The 24,652-nt window shown below is 41.3% G+C and overlaps 1 protein-coding gene across 9 annotated transcripts in view; it reads right to left on the reverse strand.

The window, feature by feature from the left end:
* The window catches only part of Phkb (phosphorylase kinase regulatory subunit beta), a 195,669-nt gene that overhangs the window by 116,283 nt on the left and 54,734 nt on the right, over window positions 1-24,652 (reverse strand). For all 9 annotated transcript variants that reach the window (XM_087594802.1, XM_087594801.1, XM_087594800.1 and 6 more), the window contains 2 exon segments: window positions 23,290-23,370; window positions 7,832-7,947 (listed from right to left, as the gene is read on the reverse strand). In XM_087594802.1, coding sequence (XP_087450928.1) covers window positions 7,832-7,947; window positions 23,290-23,370 — 197 coding nt within the window.

Raw genomic sequence — 24,652 nt, forward strand, 5'->3', positions numbered from 1 at the left:
AAACATAGAAAAGGTAACCTCTAAAAGGCAGTGAGGCTGGGGAGGAGGGCGAATGAATGGCTGTACAACAAATTTACAAAAGAAGCAAACACTGCACCTTGATTAAAATACACATTCACTGATTATTTATATTTTAACCTCCTTCCCAAATATATTAAGTAATTAGAAATGCTATAAATTGACAAATACACTAATTTTTTATTCACTTTTTATTCAAATCTCTGGCAATAGCAACTTATTTCTATTGTGAGCTTACATTGTTCTAGCAAATAGTATGTGCTGTTAAAAGAATTAAGAAGTCCTTCAATGGCACAAGGAATTAATTAATGATTCTATTATTAGTTGTTGACTAAATTAAGTGATTGTTCAATAGAACATATGCTGATAAGATACTTGCAAACTAATACCACATTTTTTTGTTCTAGCATTCATTTAAGAGAGGTAAGATGTTTGTGATAAAGTAATTTATTATCAAAAGCAAATAATTTTTAGAGAAGATGACAGAATTGGAGCTAGGTAATTTAAAATACACCAGAAAACCTACATACTGTCAGGCGTAACACCAGGCTCACAAGCTCCGATTCAGACCACTTGGCCTTAACGCCTCACGCTCCTCCATCATATTTATGGGACAAGGCCTTTACAGTACTGCAAATGTGCTGATGGCCATGCACAGTTCAGTATGGAAAATGTAGCAGAATGGATGGAGAGAGCGTCCATAACCAAATTCTAAAACAAAAGACTACATACCAATTACTAACCAGGCCAGGCACAGTGGTATACCCATTAGCACTTAGCAGGCAGATGCCAGCCTCCAGAAGACAGATCTGTTGTGAGTTGTCAACCAGACATACCTGTGAGATACTGTCTCAAAAGACAGCAGCAGCAGCAGCAGCAGCAGCAGCAGCAGCAACAACAACAACAACAACAACAACAAATCATCCTGAGGGAGGAAACCTGGACCCAGAAAAGAGACGAACAACAACAACAACAACAACAACAACAACAACAACAACAACAACAACAAATCATCCTGAGGGAGGAAACCTGGACCCAGAAAAGAGACGAACAACAACAACAACAACAACAACAACAACAACAACAACAAATCATCCTGAGGGAGGAAACCTGGACCCAGAAAAGAGACGAACAACAACAACAACAACAACAACAACAACAACAACAACAACAAATCATCCTGAGGGAGGAAACCTGGACCCAGAAAAGAGACGCGGTGTAGCATGTTCTCCACTCTAAGTGGACAGCAGCTGTAAAGGACGATCATGCTACAACCCATAGACCCAGAGACTACAGAACAAGGAGGGCTCAATGGGGGATGTGAATCTCCCTAGAGAAGAGGAAAGAGAATAGATATCACAGGTAGACTGGGGTGGGTAGAGACAGGAACAGAAGGGATCAAGTCTGGGGAGAATGGAGAAAAAGTTATACTGGGAGAGACTACTGGAATTGGTGATCTCAAGAACAAGCTAGAAGCCTAGTGTAATGAAAACTCCCAGGAATCTCTAAAGGTAACTTCAGCTAAGACTCCTAGCCATAGGTGGAAACCTTCAAGCACAAAACCTTCAACCTACAATTTGTCCTGCCTATAAGATGTGCTGGGGAAAAGGTGGTGCAGACATTGTGGAAGTGGCCAACAATGACTGGTCTAGCTTGAGATCCATGCCGTGAGAGGGAGCTCACCCCAGACATTGCCTGGAGGATCAGAACCCAGAGGTGGGATAGCTCAATTGTTATCAAGGAGGCTCCACCCAGCAACAGATGGAAACAGAGGCAAAGACTTACAGTCAAACATTAGGCAGAGCACAGGGAGTCCTGCGGAAGAGGGGAAAGAAGGGCTGTAGGAGTCAAAGAGATCAAGGACACCACAGGAAACCCACAGAATCAACCAACCTCGAATCTTATGGGCTGAGACTGAACTAACAACCAGGAAGCCTCGTGAGTCTGTCTAGACTTTCTGAACATTCATCACAGTTGTGCAGCTTGTCTTCTTGTGGGACTCCTAACATGGGAGCAAGGACTGTTTCTGACACTTTTCCTCCTACCGGGGAGGAGCCAACTCTTCCTGCAATTCCACATGCCATGTTTGGTTGATCTCCATGGGAGGCCTGCCCTTACTGAAGAGAAATGCAGGAAGAGTGGATGGGGGAAGGAAGTGGGATGGAGGAACTGGGAGGAGAGGAAGAAGGGGAAACTGCAGTCAGGGTATAACACCTGAGAGAAGAATTAAAAAACAATAATAAAAAGAGGGAAAAAATATCAAGCAATTGCCTTAAACAATGAATAACATAGAAATAAAGTGGTCACTAAAGGAATATTAAACTGCTACATATCTAATATTTTAGTTTTTTACTTTACTAAAAAATAAGAACACAATATAAAACTTAAAAAAAAATACCAATTTTAATTGTTTAACTTTTAAGGTTATCTTTAATCTTAAAAACCAGAGTAACTGACGAAGCAAGATGATGTGGTTGAACATAAGAGTCTATTTATGAGTTAATGCTTAGAAAACTTTTCCCCGAGGTTAGGCCTTAGAATTCAATGGATACTTTATAAGTAAACCTTGAATCTTCACCAAAATGAAGAAGTTAAAGGTTTAAATGCAGCCCCAGAGGCAATGTGAGATTGGCTGGCTATGCAACTGGGAGTTGAGAACTGCAGCTGCTATAAATAGATCCCCAAAGTGCTCTTTGAGCATTTAATACAGGCCTTGGAGAATGGTCACGAGAGAGAGAGAGAGAGAGAGAGAGAGAGAGAGAGAGAGAGAGAGAGAGAGAGAGAGGAAGAACACGGTCTGGCATCATCCCAGTTGTCCCAGGAGACGCTGAAGGATGCTCAGGCCTAGAAAAAGCCCAATCAGTGAAGAAGCAGGGGAATAGCATGGGTCCAGGCAACGGTTACTTAGGAAACACTTGAAGAGACGTGGTGAATTGGAGTGATTAATAGAGCCTTCTGCAGCAGCCCTGGAAGGGCAAGACCGTGCTTAGACTAAGTTCAAATAAATGGATGACAAATCCCATTTAAAGAAAACGACAATCTGGGCTTTATCTACAGAATATGAAGTGCGTTTAGCCTACAGAGGAGGTGAAGGCCGAGACAGAAGTGAAGATAACAGCAGAGCCAGGCCAGTGGGGTTTACTTGTCACCCTGATGTCCTTAATTGGAACCTAGTTCTGCTTCTGCCACTTAGGTTAAAGGGGAAAAAAAAATCACACACCCCTCCAAATTTTATTGTTTCCCTTTGTAAAGGAACTGATGCTTCTGGGTGATTCAAATATATATTCTAGAGCTCTTCAGTACCACAGACTGCAACTATTAAAGCACTAATTAAGTGTAGATGTCAAATGTAGGTTCTGACCATCAGAAACGTGTGTTTTAGTGGTTCAGGGACAGCAACCTTACTGCATACAAAGTATAGCTCACAGGAATGTCACCCAGGGTGCCCAAAGAAAGGAGAGCCAGAGCCAAGGCAAAGGTCATGCTCCCCATTCCCACTCCTCCTTCTGCTACAGACAACTAATGGCAGAATCAAAAAATATGCAAAGTATGAATACCACATGTCCTAAAGAGAGACCCCTGACAAGAGAATCACAGTGACCAGGAATTGAGAGCAATGGTTTTTGGTTTTGTTCGTTGGTTGGTTGGTTGGTGGGTGGGTGGGTTGGTTGGTTGGTTGGTGGATGGGTGGGTTGGTTGGTTGGTTGGTTGGTTGGTGGGTGGGTGGGTTGGTTGGTTGGTTGTTGGGTGGGTGGGTGGGTTGGGTGGCTGGTGGGTTGGTTGGTGGGTGGGTTGGTGGGTTGGTGGGTGGCTGGTGGGTTGGTTGGTGGGTGGGTTGGTGGGTTGGTTGGGTGGCTGGTGGGTTGGTTGGTGGGTGGGTTGGTTGGTGGGTGGGTTGGTTGGGTGGCTGGTGGGTTGGTTGGTGGGTGGGTTGGTTGGTGGGTGGGTTGGTTGGTTGGGTGGCTGGTGGGTGGGTGGGTGGGTTGGTTGGTTGGTGGGTTGGTCGGTTGGTCTCAGAGACAGACCCTCTCACTGGCCTGAGCCTTGCCAAGTCTGCAGGCTATTGAACAGCAAGCCCCAAGGACACACACACCTCTGCCTCACCGGTGTACTACCACATCCTAGATTTTAATATGAGATGTAGTTATAAAAACAGGTTCAAATAATTCTAAGGCAAAGGGGCAATCTCCCAAAGCCCAGCAATAGATCTTTTTACTGAAGCCCTACCTAGGAAAGCTAAGGATGCTATTTCAATGGGATTTGGGTAAATCGCTAAAGCTTCCTGTAGAACCTGAGCAGTTGTGGCGGTTTGAATGAGAATATTTCCCTGGGCTCCTTGGTTTAAATGCTCAGTCAGATGTTTGGGAAGGCTTATGAGGTGTGGCCTCCTTGGAGGACTTCTGTCATTCTGGTGGGCTTTGAAGTTTCAAAAGCTAAGCCAGGACCCTCACTCTCCCTTCCTGACCACCCTGCTGCCCAAGTAGCAGGAGGTAAAGGTCTCAGCTACTGCTCCAGAGCAAGCTTCCCACCAAACGGACAGGATTAAAGCTCCGACACTGTAGGCAAGCCCCAATTAAATGCTTTCCTTTAGACTTTCCTCGGTCACAGTGTCTCTTCACAGCAATAGAACAGTGACTAACACAACAGTATGATTTTTTACAATGATATAAAAGGAATAGCAATTCAGTAGAAAACATACTTAAAATTTTTATCCTTTCTCAAGCTAGAAATATGTGGTGCAATTATATTCTTGTGGCGCTAAACAGCTCCCAGTCAGCAATGTCATTTTATGAGGATAAACAGCTGATAATCCACCAAGTACTATAATGCAAAACTATGACATTCAGTAGGGAAAGTATACTAAACACATTTTCTCCTTATGGTCTGTTTAATCTATGATATTTTTATCCAGAAGTGTCCCCGGAATCCAGAAACAGAAGAGTGCATGCATTGAGGAAGGCAAAGCAATCTAACATCATGAGGAAAGCTGAGGATGCAGAGAGGCCGGTGAGTTTGGAGGTACTGAACAGATCTAAGCAGGCTCACATCATCTGGAGGTGTCCCATTACAGAAATCACTGAGGGGTCAGGTTGTGACCCCTAGCTGGAATCAGCTCTGTATTTTACAACACAGGACAGAAGATTCTGGTGGCCTCCACTAATACCATCACTGTGTCCAGGAACACCACGGGATACAGTTGCCTTATATTTCAAAATGTATTCTTTCAGCATGAGAGATGGCACACCAAACACAGGCACACGTGGATAATAGTTCTGAACCACCGTAAAGTTGGAGGGTGTGCAAGAAAACATAAAATTCTCCGGGCAGATTATAAATTAGTATACAACAGTAAGGTTAATGTTAAATGTATAAAACCTAACATACAACATCAAATGGCAAACTTCATTACTTATCTGGTTGAATAAAACTGGCTGACTGCAGTTTAATTTTTCATGGCAAGAATAGCAGAGAGTATTGTGTGATAATTTTCTAATCTTGAATTAAAGTCTGGCATTTGAGCTACAAGAAAACCAGTTGAAGTCACTATGTGTTCATTAGTGACATCTTAAAATGTCCAATTTTAATAGAGATTTTCACCTGGAGTTCTTTCAGAGTTTAAGATAGATTTGCATATAGAAAAGAAGTTTAGTTCTAATATTTCGGGATGAAAATAATACAGAAAAATCAGACTGGCATGTTCTTACGTAGTTACTGAAAAGCACGGAAGAGACAAATACACTGAAAGAAAAATGATAACTAACACACTATCAAGCAGATCCATCCTCTCCCATGGGATTTAACTGCTCTCTGGATGCTGGAGATTTAATGTAGAGGATGGCCGAAATAAAACACATTACTACGTGTAGTATTTGCCAGGTTTGATATCTAGATGGGGCTTTCCCACAAAATTTCTCTCCTTCACTAAGTTCAATGCCTGCCACTCTTCTGGTCTACAGTTAATAACATTTCATGAGCATAAAAGTCTACAGAGAATGCTCAGTGCATCAGCTTTCCAGGACTCGTCTGACAGCGCTGATTATCTCAGTCTTTTGTACCGAAATGTTCTTAAATAAGAGACACACCAGCATTCCAGTTCACACTTCCGCCAGGCAATCACGGTGCAATCACGGTGCGTGGAAGCTGAAATTACTGTGGTGACTCTGTAAAGTCACTGCTGTCCGCTTCATATCAAGATGAAACAGAGGCACACAAAGATGACATCACTTATTCAAGTTTACACAGCTAGGATCCAGAGGGAGTTTTAAAATAAGTATGTTACATTAGATTATCAGTCATTGATCAAAACATACAAAGTTGCAGATACTTTATGTTTATTTTACTATTTTAATTATATCTATGTGCCTAATTGGGTTCATGTGTACATGAGTGCAGGCACCATGAGGGTATCAGATCCTGGAGCTGGAAATAGAAGATGCTGTGAGCCCCAGGCAATGGACGCTGGGAAGGGGTCTCAAGTGCTTTCTGCAGACTAGTGTGCATGCTCTTAACTGCTGGGCCATATCTCCAGGCCCAGAGATGCAGATTCCTTTACCAGTATTTTCTAAACTTGTTTCTTCTTCATCTAAGCCTCAGCAATTCAAACTGACCTCCAGTGGAAATTTTTGCTTAGATTCTTTCAATGTACCACCTACCTTTCAGAAACAGAGCAGAGCCCTGGGACTCAGACTCTTTTTTAATCAGTTAAAGGATAACCTCCAGGGCATTATGTTAGGAAAAATGTCATCAGTTAAAGCTATTTCCTCAACAACAACAAATACAGAGACTTTATAAATTACCAACCTCAGGCATTAGCTACCATTGCTAATTCAAACACACGTTACAGCTCAACATGGCGATGACAGACCAACCAAAGAATGCTAACCTTTACTGATAAGTGTAATGAAAGAATAAAAAATGCAGCCAAGAAGTCAGAAGTTTAAAAATGCCCTAAATACCTGAAATTCCAGACCCTGCCCTCTCCCTGTAAGTAAGTAAAAGGTCACATTTCCTGAGCCTGCTCTCCCAGGAACTAGATAAAAGGACTTAAGATAAGGCCTTTAGATATGCGATTCCCAACCTAGTAAAGATAGCAGAAAGCTTCACCCAGGAACTAGCTGACCATAAAGTTAACCATAAAGTTGAGAGACAGGAAGCTTCTCCTTGTGATTTCCCAAGGACGCCATCCCTGCCCCCTGGGGTTGTGGCTTCTTCCTTTAAATACCCCTTCTCCCAGCTACTGGTCGTCGAACTCCTGTGCCCCTGCGTGGGATATGAGTCTCAACCCCAGTGCACTGGTTCCTATCGATAAATCTCATGTGATTACAGCAAGGATGGTCTGTGTGAGTTCTTGGGGGGGTCGTGTCATCCCGAGACTTGAGTGAGGGTCTCCCCATACTGGGTGTCTTTCAGTGAGAGCCTGTGGATCAGGTAGAGATGATTTCTGTAACACGGAAAGGAATCTCACAGGCATGCGTGTATAGCTGATGTTTGGACATTCTGACATACTTGACATTTTAAATAATGCAATTACAGAGGAAAAGACAGAACATGGTTGACTAGAAAAGCCAAGCTATGACTAAAAGAGAACTGAAATGTGTGAGAAAGACCTTGCTCCTTTCAGACATTAGTTTATGTTCCCAAGAACACTGCTTTTGTTTTAAGTGAATCCTACTTGGACTACAAACAGGAAAACAAGCTGTACTGGAATCAACACAGAGACAATGATCCAATCTAATGCTTTGGATTTTCAGTTTCCTATTTAAATCTCCACCTGTAAACAACACTAGGACCATCCTCAAAGCTGGGCAGATACCTCGAGTGCAGTTCTGTGCTGCCGTTGTTATATTTGCTTCCTCTTTCCCAGACACCGAAGTCGGGAACACGGTAAACTCTCTCTACACAAAACACAAGGTTTTGAATAAAAGAGACCTAGAAAGAAAGAAATAGGATGTAAGAAATCATGCAACAGTGAGAAAAATAATTGCAGACCACTTGAAATCACAATATGAACTTATTGACCAGAGAATACTACCTTCCTTTCTTTTTCCTAAGACTCAGACTTTTACTCCAGGCTGACCTCTAACTTTATACAACAAAGGATGACCTTGAACTTTTGTTTTTCCTTCCTAAGTGCTGAGATTACAGGCATGTGCCACACCTAGTCTAGTTAGAGATAGAAATCAGGGCTCTGTGCATTTTAAGGATCCCAACTAAGCTATACTCCAGACGCCAAATACTTTATCAACATGTTGAATTCTCGTCATTATTACATTACTGTGGGTCCTCTGTCATACTTAATTTTCCAAATATAATTCTTACTTTTGGTGAGAATCTAATTAGTATTATACACTACAGAAATAAAATTTAAATCCTTTCAATGTTCCAACTATAACTCTTCAATGAGGTAATATTGTTTATGAGGGTTATGCATCATAAGAACTGAGTAAAACATAGGACATACTTTATACTGGGTAATATATAGAAAGTAAATGACTACATAAAATACAGGCACATATTAACTATAAAGATTTAAAGAGTAAAAGAAAATAACCTTTTAAAAAGTAAAAAGGCTCTTCCTTTTCTGCAAAATTCTGGTCCTATGTTCATTAACCTGGGAAGTTTTGAGTCCACCCTTCTGGAAAGTTAATTTTCCTTCCTGTCATTTCTGTAACTATAGATCCTGATTATGAACACAGCCTATAGTTGGAAGCTGTGCAGGGCAAGGGAGACTAAAGAGAGCTGCACCAAGATGAAGGAAGCCATCTGGGCATGCAATGATCTCTCCACTACATTCTCACAAAGACAGTGACCTGGGGACAGTCAGTCTCACTTTTGTTCCCTTTCTCTTTTCTTCAATCCTTTTCTGACAATAAAGCCAAATTCTTCTTCTGCACAGGTCCGAAGTGGTACTTTCAAAACAGTTGGAGGTGATATTATCTCATTCTCCACCCACTAATGACAGCAGTCAGATGTTAGCCACATCTGGTATATGTTAATAGTGCTCTGCCTTCTTTCTCTTCTTGTCCTTCTTCTAAAACCATGGTCATCCATTTTTCATATCATTTAGTCAAAACTGTTTTGTGAATCCTGACAGTGTCATGATTTCACGGTAGACATTCAAGCCCTTCTTTATCTACCAATGCTCCTCACCGTGCTCTGTGTATTAAACTAACCTCTGATTGGTACCTTGGGTCCCAAGTGGTTCAATCATGTTAGCTTTGCTCATTTCCAACTGAAATGCTTTTTTAAAAAATGAATGTTCCATCAACCTCAATTCAAAAGGATGCAGTAGCTAATAGTTCTAATTGTTCTTAAAGCCATAACCACAGCAATTATCTTTTTGTTTCTTACGTTGCCCTCCTACCACTGCTAATTAATATACATGTCTGTCTTCTCTTGTCTGCAGTTCTAAAGTACTACCAGCTCTCAAAACGGGTTATTTCTTAACTCATTCTTCAGCAAAACCAGAAACTGAGATGAAATTTCTGGCTTTATGTTCCATTTTATGTGAATATCCATGTTATTAGAAAAATACTGTGATCATTATGAAGCTGTCTTAAGCCCTGCTAGAGTTATTATACATCTGAACAGTATTGCTTTTAAAATTACATTGATTTATTTTGTGTATATGTATGTGTGGATGTATGAGTACATACGTATTATGAGTATGTGTACACGTGTATGAGTGTTTATGTATGTATGTGTGTGACAAAAAGAAGCAAATATTTCTCTTCTGCTTTCAATTAACCTTTCAGCTTATCATCTTTTTTTGTAAAATAAGCTTGGGATAAAAAAGCAAAAAAAAAAAAAAAAAAATACCAACTCTCCTCAGTCACCTTATTATATGGCAAAAGTAAATAGCTGTTTATTTAAGATATGGAAGTCATATGAAAAACATGAGTTAATCCAGGACATCAAGCTTCAGCATAATTCACAAGCTGGGATGAAATGCAAATTACTAGCAGGCTTCTAAAAATATGATAAAACTAACATATCCACCAAAAATTACAAAAGTAATGTTTTAAAGTCTGAACTCAGCTTTTTAAAAAAAATCAAAGATATTGATTTGAATTAATCATAAATTCATTGTCTGATCATAAAATTAACAAAATGACAGCAATGTCAAGATAAGAGTTTAACTTTAAAAACTCAAGTACCCCACTAAAAACAGGAATAAATATTCATCAGAAGACCATTCATAGCAGCATTAATATATACACACATACATGCATACATATATATGTATATATATGCAGTCACAGAAAGCTGAAAAGTTACACAATCAGGCTGTCACGTCCAGAGTCCCTGACTCTTGAGGATTACTACCCAGTAGACATTCGTGTGCAGAGTTCCGACAGGTGGTACAGTCTCAGCCATTCATGCATGTAGTGAAAACGCAGCCATGTGCTCCCTATGAGAGCTTCCAAATTATGCCCCCCCACCCCCCCCCAAAAAAAGACAGAGGACTTCTGCAAAGGTGAGGAGACGGACAGACAGGAAGACGGGAACATTATGGTGACGGAGGAAAGAGCTCATGAATTCTGGCACACTGAGCATTGAGGGCCAGCGAGATGACTAAGCAAATAAAGGTGCTCACTGCCAAACCTGAAAACCTGAGTCTATCCCTGTACGCAAATGGTGGAGCTCAATTCCCACTTGTTGTCCTTTGACCTCTAAAGGGGTATCATGGCACTCACATGCTGCCCATGAATGCAAAACAATTGTACTCAGAGTTACCATTTCTTTCCTGGCTAGATTTTTTATGTCGAAGTAGCAATGACCCAGGTTTAAAGTCTGAATGCATATGACCTTCAGTAGAGACTCATTCCTTTCCCAAGACATTGCCTAAGAATTCTAACAGAACTGTGGATATTGAAGACACCCTAACTTCCAGGGTCCCTGTGGTACGGATGTTAACCTGATCTATTCCAAACCTCCAAAGTATGCCTCAGGAATCACCCAGAGATCAAAGAGTAATGTCAAACTCCACCATGGTTCCACATCTGGCTGCTGTAAAAACACTAAGCCACAGACCTCCCGTGAGGACCGTTCCCCATGTTTAGCTATGCTTCACGTTCTTCTGAGTGCCCACTTCTCTGCTGATTCTCGTGCCCAGTAAAATCTGCAAACCTGCTTCATAAACTGGCTATTCCTGAATTTGGCCTGACCCTAAATAACTGGACTTTAGGTGTCCTCAGGCTGCTGAGAACAGCATCAGGGAGGGTGGGCTTGGACCTGGAACAACCCACAAGTTCAGTCACTAATTAATATCAATTAACACAGTGACACCATCAAGGGCATAGATTACAAACAACACAGACTGCAGAGAAAGAAGGAAAGGGACAAACAAACTGCACCACAGATGTCAGCACCAGCACTTGTGTGAGGAGAGACCTGATACCTGGATGACTGAATACACTAGGTAAATCGTCCACTTCCTCTATCTTTGTCTCAATGAAAACCAAAAATGAAACCAAAATACAAAAACAAAACAAAACCTTGAAACAAGACCAGGCATTAAAAAAATCATAGATGCCACAAATGATCAGGTTCAAGAAACAAAAAAGGAAAGCCATTAGAGAACATGTGAGTGTGAAATGACGAGGACTATTTTGGAGAAGTTTATGCTAAATAGTTAAGGCTTGCGAGTGGAAGACAGCATTCCTTGTAAAAGGTGAACTCCTAAATCTATCAAAGAACACGGTCAGCACAGTCAGGAGGGCTTGCAATAAGGAAAATGGACCTTTGCTTCCATTCGGAAGTCTGTATTTTGCATATTAACCATAAGATGTGACTTAATATTTGGAACAGGACAGAAAAGAGCAGTCACACGGTAGATGAATTTATATTTTTAAAGATTTTTTTCTATTATATGTGCTTAAGTGTTTTGCCTGCTCAGACACCATCACAGGTGTGAAGATCAAGAGAAGGGCCAGATCCCCTCACCTGTCCTGACAGGCAGTTGTGGTTGCCATGTGGTGGGGAGAGAACATAACCACTGAGCCATCCGTCTAGTCACAATTATTTATTTTTAGATGTATAAAATTATGCAAGATTGTAACTCTGAAACTGAATAAAACATTTGAAGACCCTAAGATGCCAAGATGACTTAGATGTATTAATTTTCTTTAAAAAATGCAAAAACAAAAAAACCCTCAGGAAAACTTCATCGTCTCACAGTAAAGTGACATCATTTTTATTGCCTATTGAGATACAAGAACGTTGCTGTAGTCCCAAATTCCTGGAGCTTCTCATACATTAGGAGTTAACATATAATATTCCCTTTGAGGTTAGAAGAAACAAAATGTGCTAGCACTTTCTCTTATTAGGGACTCTTATGTTTTCTGATTAGCCTATTTCAAAAGCTCAAAGAATGATGCTAAAATATTTTATCATGTATGTACATAAGCTATAAAAACCCTGTAATTAAGATGACTAATACACGATATTCTTTCACTCAGAGGACTATGGCATAATTTACTAGGCCGCACTGGTGTCTAACATCCCTAAACTGCTTATGCAAACAATGTGATGGCATAAATAGGTGTTAGAATGACCAACTTCCTTCCTTCAGGGATGTTGAAATTAGAACGTAACTAAGCCGAGGACAGTGTATGGTCAGCCTCAAAGAAACTCCAGCAATGGGGCTTCAGACAACTGGGCAGATAACTTCCCCACGCTTTCAGGTCGATGCTAGAGGAAGCAAGCGGGTTTCTGATGACCTCTGCGTGCTGATTCTGTAGTTCCTATCTACACAAAACCTTGTGTCTTCTTGTTGCACTCCTCTGCCTGGTCTCTTGTTGTCGTCTCTGCCTTCACAGTGAAGCATAGCCGTGACTCAACATGTTGACTCCTCTAAGTTCTCCCAGACAAGCACTGAGACGCTGCACACAGTGCTACTCATTTATTTGATGGTCCAGGAAAGTAAAAAATAATGTATGGACCTGACTGAAAGAAGGTGTGAAAATTGCTTTTAACTAAATTTAAGAGGAATATAGTAAATGATGGATTCCTTCTAGAGCAGAAGCCATTCACTTGAGACAAATGATTTTTGTTTTGGTTTGTGACTTAAATTCCAAATTATTAATTAAATCCAAACAATGAATAATGTAATTACATGATGAAAATTAGTTATTGAAAATGGCCCTTGGAATTCGTTCTCAAGAGAATCATAACTGTGACTTAGTCATCCCTTCTGCAATGTCTTGTGGCCCAGAGGGTTTCCTGCCCAACGGACATCTCTGTTTGCTATTTTATAAACAAAATAAGGTCAGACAAGGCTCAATCTTTGAATTTACAACTTTACAGTTTGAACCATTAGATTTACAAATGAAAAATGATCTCTCCATCTATGCAGTGTACCTCATCTGACCCAAGCTAATCAAAAACTTGTTCATTCAGTTCCAAATGAACACAGTTTTATATCTGCAGGGGATCTTTCCTGTTACATCATCTCCTGTTTCTTTCAGGTATGTCAGCAAGGAGTGTCTTAGGCCCCCAAGAGAGGGAGGCAAGCACTGGCCATCAAGACCTGCATCCCCAACCCACACTGTCACACTGCTATGGTCCTTGTCAGGAATTCTTCTGAAAGAATTCTTCATTTCTGTCTTGTCCCCGAGTCTTCTTCCTGCCCCAAAAAACATTGGTCCCACTGAAATCCCTCCCACCAATCTGAAGGATGTCTTCAGTCATACACAATCTTGATTTGTCTATTATCCTCAAATAAATAAATAGTGCCCCCCTTCACTCTTAGAAGTATTCTGACAGGCAGATGAAGTACACGATTATCACTCTGGACAATGTGCAGAACCCTCATCTCGTGCTCGGACTGCAGAGGTGACTGCTCCTTCTTTTACAATTACTTTCTTCCTTAGCTTATGCTTTGTTCCCCTTCACTAACTCGTCCTCTTTACCATTCTATGAGAGGATGAGGACTCAGCTCTTTCCCAGTTACATTCATGCTTCAGGTGACATGCAGTCCCATGATTTCAATGTCCTATGTAATGAACAGCAGAACTCTCATCACCAGTCCAGCCATCTCTCCTAAACTTCCAACAAGCACCTGTGTGGCCCAATCTCAGCTTAAAATGTGCAGAGCTGACCTCTTCTCTTAACGTTATCAACATGCCAGTTAACAATCCTGGACAGCTATGCCTGATTACAAAGGTGGTGTTATCCACTACTCATCCATCCATAAATTAAATGTACTGACTCTTATCTGTTATTATATCTTAAATAAAAAATCTTCTGCTAAAACACGAATCTGAGCTACAGTTTTTCTCCCTTGGTGATTAAAACAACTGGTTTCTCCAATTCCAAATCCAACCTGTTGCAATTGAGTCTTTACTCAATGACTTAAGACATGTGGTTCCTCAAACTTCCCTGGCTACTCACCACACTAAGAATAAAACTGCAGATCCTTGGCATGGCTTCTGACCTTCAGAAGTGATGTACCAGGCTCTGACCATCTACCACAATCCAGGTGTGAATGCATAGCAGGAGCACACAGTGCAGCAAACTTTATACTTTCTGTCACTCTGTCTGGAGCCTTCTCCAGAAGTTTGGGTAATTTGTTTAGTTCATCTAGGATTTTGAATAAGTCCTTCTTCAACAACTGGCTGTTCTAATGGACTCCACTTATAGTCGTTATCTATTTAATCTCTTTACCCAGTTCTCCAATATCACAACAAATTCTCCACAATATTTATTAAATAATTATATATAACCATTCATATATAAATAAACCTGAACATATTGGGTCTCATTGGCAGAGTTCAAGGCTCAAACAGTGCATTCTCATATGAAATATGTATCTCATATCTGTGCAAATGAAATAAGGACATAACACTAAAATATAAATATAAAATATATTCTCTATAAAATATAGAGAATAAAACCTTTAGCCAGACCATTCAGTTCCAGTTTTAGCATCACCACTACATGTGCAACTTTGAGCCACCTAGTAACACTGTACATAACTTTCATCATTTAGAATGTAAATAATTCTGTCTGAGGATTCTAAATATTGAATAAGTCGAGAATATGAAAACCATTTGAACAGTGATAGCTGCAAGAGGAAAGGACTCAGACATGTGTAAAGGCAAGGCCCATCTTCTGATGCCAGTCTGATTTAGAGAATGGATTTCAGCTTCTGAAAGACCAGATTAGCTGACCTTGATTATTCTACCTAGCAAAACTGTCCATGAAAAAAACAGACCAAAGCAACTCTTAAATAAAAACCAACTCTACAAAGGATATTGGGAACTAAGGAAACACACACACTCACACACACACACACACACACACACACACACACACAAAAAACTACAAGGGAAAAATAAATAACAAAACATCTAATCAAAGCAGTCTAGGGAAACATAAAATGAAGAAAAGAGAACAGACACATCTGTTAAAACAACTCTTCAGTATTAATGTCTCAGGTACATTCTAAAAGGAAAGATTAACAAATAGGACACACTTTTGCTGCCTCTCAGACACCACCTTACCATCATGTATGGCACCACCTTAGGGTATAAGTTATTACAGACAAATGAAAATAGGAAAGACCTAACTTTTTTTTTAACTTAAAAAAATATTTTAGAAACATATATTTATGTTAAAAACCCTATTTATTTAGCGTGAGTATGTGATATGGGATGGCCAGAGTGCACATGTGAAGGACATAAGACAGCCTATGGAAGTCACTTGTCTCCTTCTGCCACCTGGGCCCTGGGGATCAAACCCAGGTCACAGCAGGAGGTGTTTTTACCCACAGAAGCATTCCCTGAGCCTTGACGAGCTACTCTGGTATTTGACATTTGAAAGCACATCATAACTAAGGCAGCAATCAATCAAAAGCATATTGCTAAATACATATTTACCAAGTGTAGGTGCACTCAATTTCATAAAGCAAGCACAAGAAGATCTAAAGCTACCGAGGATCTCTAATATAATTATGTCAGAAAACTTCAACATCACACACTTACCAATAGAAAGGTTATCCCAACAAAAACCAAAGAGAAATATTGGAGTTAAATGATGCTGTATGTCAAACAGATATCTCTAAGAGACATCTACAGAATATTCCCGTCAGTGCTAGAGAATACACATCTTTACTTAGCAGGAACATGGAACTTTCTCCAAAGCAGGTCATATACTAACAGGCAAACCAAGCCTTAACTAATATGAGAGCTGAATTCCATCCTGTCTTCTGACTGAACACAATGAAATAAAGCTAGGCAACCAGAAACACTTCGGAAACTAGACAGACCCAGGAAGACTGACCCATACATATGCTGCTGACTGTTAAAAATGAAGTCACCAAAAAGGTCCAGAGGGAAATGGAAAACACTGCTATAAATGAAGGACAATGAAAACACACGTGCCCAGTCTATGGGACACAGGAAGGCACCCAGAGGAAGTTCAACAGCACTCAACATCACATGCAAACTCAGAAACAACTAAAACAAAAAAACAGTTATGGATCAAAGATCTCAACCTGAGACCTGATGATCTAAAGCTGCCAGGGGAAAGAAACACAGAAAACAGCATTTGAATGGAGTCCAGTACCAAAGATAAAAGGAGTGACAACTGATAGACTGAGTCTCATGAAACCACAAGCCTCACAGCACAGGAAACCACAAATAAAGAGGCGGCCTACGGAATGGGAGTGCACACCTTTAATCCCAGCAGAGGCAGAAGCAGACCCACATGGCAGGAGAGAACTGATTTCCACAGGCTATGTCTGTGAGTTTGAGGCCAGCCTGGTCTACAGCGTGAGTTCAGGGATTGCCAGGGCTACATAAAGAAACCATGCCTCAAAAAGACAAAAAAGGAAAAAAAAAGGAAGAAAAAAGAAAAAAGGAGACAGAGAATAAGTAAGAGAGAGTGAGAAAAATCTATTTTATTTCTGAAAGAGGATTAGCATTTAGAATATAGAAGAAACTAAAGCTATGAAATATCAACAAAATAACTCAACTTAAAGTTAGACTATGGAACTAAACATAGTTCTTTAAAAAAAAAATACAAATAGCTAGAAAATACGTTAAAATGTGCTCACTACGCTTAGCTTTCAGGGAACTGCAGATTAAAGCTGCCCCAGCACTCTAGCTCACCATCTAATGGATATCATCAAGACTACAACATCAACAAATGCTCATGCAGAAGTGAGGAAAGGGTTCCCTTTCAGACTGTTGTGAGGGGGTGTTGGGGATTTAGCTCAGCGGTAGAGAGCTTGCCTAGCGAGCGCGAGGCCCTGAGTTCGGTCCCCTGCTCCGAGAAAAAAAAAAAGAAAAGAAAAGAAAAAAAAACAAAACAGACTGTTGTGAGGGTGTAAGCTACTAGACTCAAGTTTTCTTAAATAAAAAAAAAAAAAAATCAGATATAAAAAGACAGTCTGACCCAGCTCTCTCAGTCCAGGCTAACCCAATCCACACCCCATTTCCACACGTGCACATGCACACTCAGTGCTGCCACAGTCGTAATAGCCAGGACGTGAAAATGACAGGTGCCAGGGAAGACAAATGCTGCAATGTTCTCTCATACGCCAGGCTTAGCTCTTTAGTTCTACATGTCTGACATTGAGTGCCTGTGGAGGGGGGTAATTAGCATGAGTCTGTGGGGTCAGGATAATATAGGTGAAAGAAGAGGGTGGTGATATTGGGAGTGGAAAGGGTTAAATAGGGAATGGTATTAAGAGGGTAAGGGGACATAAAGGTATGGGAGGAGGACAGTTAACAAAATTAAAGGGATATGGGGGAAAAAACACATAGAAACCTACTATTTTCTAAGTAAATTAAAAAATATGAAAATACTTCATAGAGGGGTGTGATGGTTTGCATATGCTCGGCCCAGGGAGTAGCACTATTAGAAGGTGTGGCCTTGTTGGAGGAAGTGTGTCACTGTGGGGGTGGGTTTGGAGACCCTCCTCCTAGCTGCCTCCTAGATGCTCAGTCTGTTCCTGGCTTCCTTCAGATGAAGATGTAGAACTCTCAGCTCCTCCTGCACCATGCCTGCCTGGATGCTGCCATGTTCCCGCCTTGATGATAATGGACTGACCCTCTGAACCTGTAAGCCAGCCCCAATTAAATGTCGTCCTTTATAAAACTTGCATTGGTCATGGAGTCTGTTCACAGCATTAAGAACCTAAGACAGAAGTTGCTATGATAGGCCTGACCATGCTTTTGTTTAGAAGAATGTAGGTTTTGGGACTTTGGATTTGTAAAGCAGTGGAATGCTTTAAATGGGGCTTAATGAGCTATCTTAGTAAATGGGGAAGACTTAATTACTAAGAGTAATTTGATGGCCCAAGATGGTCCAGAGGAGAATTTCAGTATGTGGCCTAGAGACTGTTTTTTGTTTGTTTGTTTGTTTGTTTGTTTGTTTGTTTTGTTTTGTTGGGTTTTTTGTTTTTGTTTTTTTTGGGGGGGGGTATGTGGCTGATTTTTGCCATTGTATGAAGAGTCTGCCTGAGGTTAAGGTGAAGAGATTTAGATTAATTTCTTTGAAAAAGGAAGTCTCAAAACAGCCTGGTGTAAATTCTGTTGTGTGGTTGCTGAAGTTCACACTTATGAAGAATATTTTAATTAAAAAAAGGAAGTTGAGAAAGAAAAAATACAAAATATATGGTTCGAGTATTAAAGGGACACCAGGAAGTGAAATGGAGCTGAGTCCTGTGTTCAAGGATATTAAGTTGAATTAAGGGAATAATGATCTTGGGGCAAGATCCCACCCAGCTAAGTTAGCTCCAAGCAACTTAGTACAAACCTTTAATCCCAGGAGGAAAAGTCAAGCAGATCTGAGTTAAAGGCCAGGCTATAACAGAGCAAGTTCTAGGTGAAGAAAAGCTTAAGTCCAGGTGTGGTGGTACACACCTTTAATTCCAGGAGACATACAGATCTCTAAATTCAAGGTCAATCTACAGAGCAAGACCTAGGACAGACAAGCTTAGTCAGTGAAGGAGTTAGAAAAGAGGAAGCTACAGATAATAGAACAAGGGGGCCATGTTCCAGCTCCTGCAAGCTGCAGAATTCAGCAGCTTTGGCCATGTGTCTCTGGCTTTATATTCAAGAGGAGGAGACTACTGGGACAGTTGATGCTGGTCAGCTGGAGCTAAGAAGTCAGCAGTAAGAAGAGACCAGCATCACTGAGGTGAAATCTTCAGGGAGGTGTTTTCTGAGAGCACAGAGAAGCTGTGTTCCAGAGACAGCCCAGGTTGTACCTCATGCTGCAGCTGAACTTGGCAATGGGTAAGAGTCACCCAGGTGGTACTGGTTTTGAACATGAAGGTGTCATGAAGAACACCTGAGGCTTGGGACTGTGAGAGGTCATGGAAGGCCATTGGTGAAAATAGTTGTAGTTGACAAACCAGGCTAAAGGGGTCATGCAAAGGAGTTGTGGCTTGGCACCATGAAGAGAGCCTATGAAAGACTTTTGGTGAAGCCTGGTTGCAGCATAAAACCCCAGTGTATTGTAGATGGAATCCACCATGGGATGATCATCAAGAACAGCAGTGGCAATGGAGTGGATTAACCTAAGCTTAGAGTGCTACAGAAGGCAGATCTGGAGAAGTCTCCTTTGGAGGAGCCCAGAAGATCATGTGTGGATCACAGACATTGAAACAAGCTGTAACACTGAAGCTGCCTTGGAGACCAAAGATATTAAAGATGCCAGAGCCACCGGCTACCTGCTGAGAAAAGCTGCTAACAGGGAATAGTTCAGAGAAAGAAGTTTGTGCAGCCAACAAAGATAAAAAAAGGAGTCTTCAAATCAAGATCTGAAGACCTCGATGACATCAGACATGGAGATGGCAGTTTGAAGTTTGCCCAGCTGGTGGCCTGTCTTAATTCGGGAATCATAGTTAAGTGATTGGATGAATCTCAGAAGAGACTTTGAACTTTGGACTTTTAAAACTGTTGATACTCCTATAGACTATGGGGACTTTGGAAGTTAGACTAAATATGCCTTTTTATTATGCTATGTTTAAGTATGGCCTCCGTAGATTCATGTGTTTTAACAAGCCAATGGAGGCCAGGGAGTGGAATGTGATGGTTTGCATATGCTTGGCCCAGGGAGTGGCACCATTAGAAGATGTGGCCTTGTTGAAGGAAGTGTGTCACTGTGGCTTGGAGACCCTCCTCCTAGCTGTTTGAGGATGTTCATTCTGTTCCTGGCTTCCTTCAGATGAAGATGTAGAACTCTCACCCTCCTGCACCATGCCTGCCTGGACACTGCCATGCTCTGGCCTTGATGACAATGGACTGAACCTCTGGACCTATAAGCCAGCCTCAAGTAAATGGTGTCCTTTATAAAACTTGCACTGGTCATGGTATTTGTTCATAGCAATAAAACCCTAACTAAGACAGGGGTGTCTTGCATTACCAGATAATCTGTTCCCAGAAGCAATGAGACAATACACAAACACCCCAGAGGCCTCTGTAGGCACTCTTGATCAGGGAGACACCAGAGGTTCCCAATGCAACACAAGCTCTTGCCTTTCTTGGTTGCTCTCCAGAACTATATGATAAGGCCCTATTGCTGAAGACACCATTCATCATGCATGTAACATACAGAGAAGTCAAAGTGGATCTGAGGTGAAAACCGCCTTCCTGGTAGCTAGCTATCAAAGTATTGAAAGGCACTTTACTTCCTCACAGGTGAGCCAGTGTGCTTCCTCACATGTGTGCCTGTGTGCTTCCTCACATGTGTACCTGTGTGCTTCCTCACATGTGTGCCTGTGTGCTTCCTCACATGTGTGCCTGTGTGATTCCTCACATGTGTGCCTGTGTGCTTCCTACCATGTGAGCCTGTGTGCTTCCTCACATGTGTGCCTGTGTGCTTCCTCACATGTGTGCCTGTGTGCTTCCTCACATGTGTGCCTGTGTGATTCCTCACAGGTGAGCCTGTGTGATTCCTCACATGTGAGCCTGTGTGATTCCTCACATGTGTGCCTGTGTGCTTCCTCACATGTGTGCCTGTGTGCTTCCTCACATGTGTGCCTGTGTGATTCCTCACATGTGTGCCTGTGTGCTTCCTACCATGTGAGCCTGTGTGCTTCCTCACATGTGTGCCTGTGTGCTTCCTCACATGTGTGCCTGTGTGCTTCCTACCATGTGAGCCTGTGTGCTTCCTCACATGTGTGCCTGTGTGCTTCCTACCATGTGAGCCTGTGTGCTTCCTCACATGTGTGCCTGTGTGCTTCCTCACATGTGTGCCTGTGTGCTTCCTCACATGTGTGCCTGTGTGCTTCCTCACATGTGTGCCTGTGTGCTTCCTCACAGGTGAGCCTGTGTGATTCCTCACATGTGAGCCTGTGTGATTCCTCACATGTGAGCCTGTGTGATTCCTCACATGTGTCCCTGTGTGCTTCCTCACATGTGTGCCTGTGTGCTTCCTCACATGTGTGCCTGTGTGCTTCCTCACATGTGAGCCTGTGTGCTTCCTCACATGTGTGCCTGTGTGCTTCCTCACATGTGAGCCTGTGTGCTTCCTCACATGTGAGCCTGTGTGCTTCCTACCATGTGTGCCTGTGTGATTCCTCACATGTGAGCCTGTGTGCTTCCTCACATGTGAGCCTGTGTGCTTCCTCACATGTGTGCCTGTGTGCTTCCTCACATGTGTGCCTGTGTGCTTCCTACCATGTGAGCCTGTGTACTTCCTATCACATGAGCCTGTGTACTTCCTATCACATGAGCCTGTGTGCTTCCTCACATGTGTGCCTGTGTGCTTCCTCACATGTGTGCCTGTGTGCTTCCTACCATGTGAGCCTGTGATTCCTCACATGTGTGCCTGTGTGCTTCCTACCATGTGAGCCTGTGTGCTTCCTCACGTGTGTGCCTGTGTGCTTCCTACCATGTGAGCCTGTGTGCTTCCTCACATGTGTGCCTGTGTGATTCCTCACAGGTGAGCCTGTGTGCTTCCTCACAGGGGTCTGTGTTGTTCCTCTCACATTGACGCCTGTCAAAGGAAAAGTTTCATAACACTGAAATATAAATCCCTTACAGTTTTCCCTATGAGAATAAGAACAAAATTTTCTTTTGGTGAAGAAAAAGAAAACACTAAGGTCCTCCAAATAAAAGTAGTAAAATATGATGAAAGGTTGTTTGTTTGACATTTTAATGGATGAATTATGAAAAGCAATTGTGTGAAAAATAATAAGAAAGCCTTGAAAAGCTCATTCATTTTCACTGTTACTAAAACTTTGTGAAAGTTACATTCTTCCATTCAGATGATCTGAGACAGAGCATTCAGTCAAGGTCTGTCACCTGCTTTATACTATGCTTGCTTTTAAAGTGAGGTGTCTTTTGTAGATAATAGATGGTACTGGAGATCATTATATTACGGCGAGTACACCACCAAACTCATGAAGATAAACGTCAGGTGAGTTCTTTCATGTGATGCTGGCTGGTCATATGTCAGCTTGACACACAGACTAGAGTTATATGGAAGGAGGACTCTTACTTGAGAAAATGCCTCACAAGATCTAGTTGTAAGATTTTCTTACTTATTGATGGAGTAGGTTCCACCCCGTTGCTGGTGGAGTCAACCCTGGGCTGGTGGTCCTGGGTTCTATAAGAAAGCAGGCTGAGAAGCCATGATGACCAAGCCAGTAAGCGGCACCGTCCCTAGTCTCTGCATCAGCTCCTGCCTCCAGATTCCTGCCCTGTTTGAGTTCCTGTCCTGACTTCTTTCAAAGTCAAACAAAACCCTTTCCTCCCAACTTGATTTTCGGTCCTGGTGTTGTTGTCACAGCAATAGCAAGCATAACTAAGAAACATGTGGAAACTCTGTGTGTGTGTGTGTGTGTGTGTGTGTGTGTGTGTGTGTGTGTGTGCTCATTCCTGCATATACATATATGACACATAAAAGTAACAGATAGACTATGAACAGAGGAGAAGTCTAAAGAAAGAGAGGGGACTAAGAGACTAATAGGTAGAAAGACGAGGGAAAAAGTTGAGGCAATATGAGGGAAGTAAAATAATATCTAAATGTGTGAATATATGTACACAAACACACACACACACACGCACACACACGCACACACATATATATACAAATTTATGTTATAATGAAACCCATCATTTGATACACCAAAAAATTTACACAAAGGTAATTTAAGAAAGATAATTTTATAAATAATCCAAAATCTATTATCTAATTATATGAATTTAAAACATGCATCTTTTATCAAACAAAAATTACATTTTTAAGAAAGGGAAAATCAGACATGCTCTACATGAAGTCCAGTAACAAAAAATTTTGGAACAATCATACCTCATCCGTGTTATAGATTATCTGGAGACCTGAGGAAATCATTTCCACCAGGTAAAGGAGAAAGAGTGAGACTGCATTTATCTGAAAACAAACAACAACATTTAAAGGTTAAAGGAAAGAATGAAAATATTATACTATGAAATTGAGTATACATGCTATCATTTTTTCCAATAGTGTCAAATAAAAATTTCTTCCCATCAATAAAAAAAGAAATGAACTTAATCTAGAACATGAAAGCCAGTATTTTATAGGAAATGCTAAAATTCCATTTTCACTGTGCTGGTTAACACATGACTGGGTCTGAGAAGGCCCTAAGGAGAATTCTTAGCATGGTTTCTGTAACATTTCTTTCCTTCAATTTTCAAATTTGGAGTCTAAAGTACTTCTTTTTGGAATACCTTCACCCCCAAGGAACTAATATAATGACATCTATTTAAAATATATGTGAATGAAAAAGCTATTTAAGAAGCAAGACATCGCACCTCACCAACACACTGTAATCAGTAAGGAACACATCTCGGAAACAGTCGAAATCACACAAACAGATTTATGGAAACAAAGGAACGTGCTACCTATAATCATTGATATGCTCCATAATTTATAACTACTTATGAAAGTGTTATGAACACATGGAAATATTGGTCTATTAAATATATGCTTTATATGATCCAAACAAAAGCAATGCTTCCCAACATCATCATAAAAGATGATGATAGCATAAGTATCTCACAGAAAGAACTGGGAAAGTAGTCTCCAATATGGACACATTTTCAGTGAGGATTAACTTTCAATGTCAGCTTGACTAGGGCACCTGGAGAGCTTGTAAAACGCTGTCTCCTGACGTCGAACAAAAAGGCAGAGACATGCAAATTCTTGCTTTCTCTGCCAGAGCTAGACACTCATCTTCTGGCTTCACTGTTTCGCTCTATGTTCTCAATCTGGGAGTTGGAGACTCACACGTCATGCATTGTTTCCCAGCAGTTGGACCCTTAGCCTCTGACTGAGAACCACACTGTCAGACTCAGAATGGGCTTCACCACTGGAATCCGTGCCAATCCCTGTCACTAGTCTGCTGTGGGACTCAACATCAGTAAGCATGTGACCTGTGACCAGCCGGCGGGGGGGCGATGGTACATGACCGTGACTCCACCATATGAAGGCTACAGTTACACAGTGAGTTCTATCTAGTGGGGCCACATTTCTCAGGGAAATTTAAACAGTTACATGAGCCATTCCCCAAATACTACCTATGGACACTCAAGTCTGACCATGCCTGGTCTCAAGTACATGTGCACATCTATACTTCTTGCCATCCCTCCCCAGTGGTGCCTTAACTCTGAAACTATTTGTAATGTATCTTTGG

The sequence above is a fragment of the Rattus norvegicus genome, chromosome 19 (genome assembly GCF_021556685.1).
Source record: "Rattus norvegicus strain SHRSP/BbbUtx chromosome 19, alternate assembly SHRSP_T2T, whole genome shotgun sequence".
Taxonomy (NCBI): domain Eukaryota; kingdom Metazoa; phylum Chordata; class Mammalia; order Rodentia; family Muridae; genus Rattus; species Rattus norvegicus.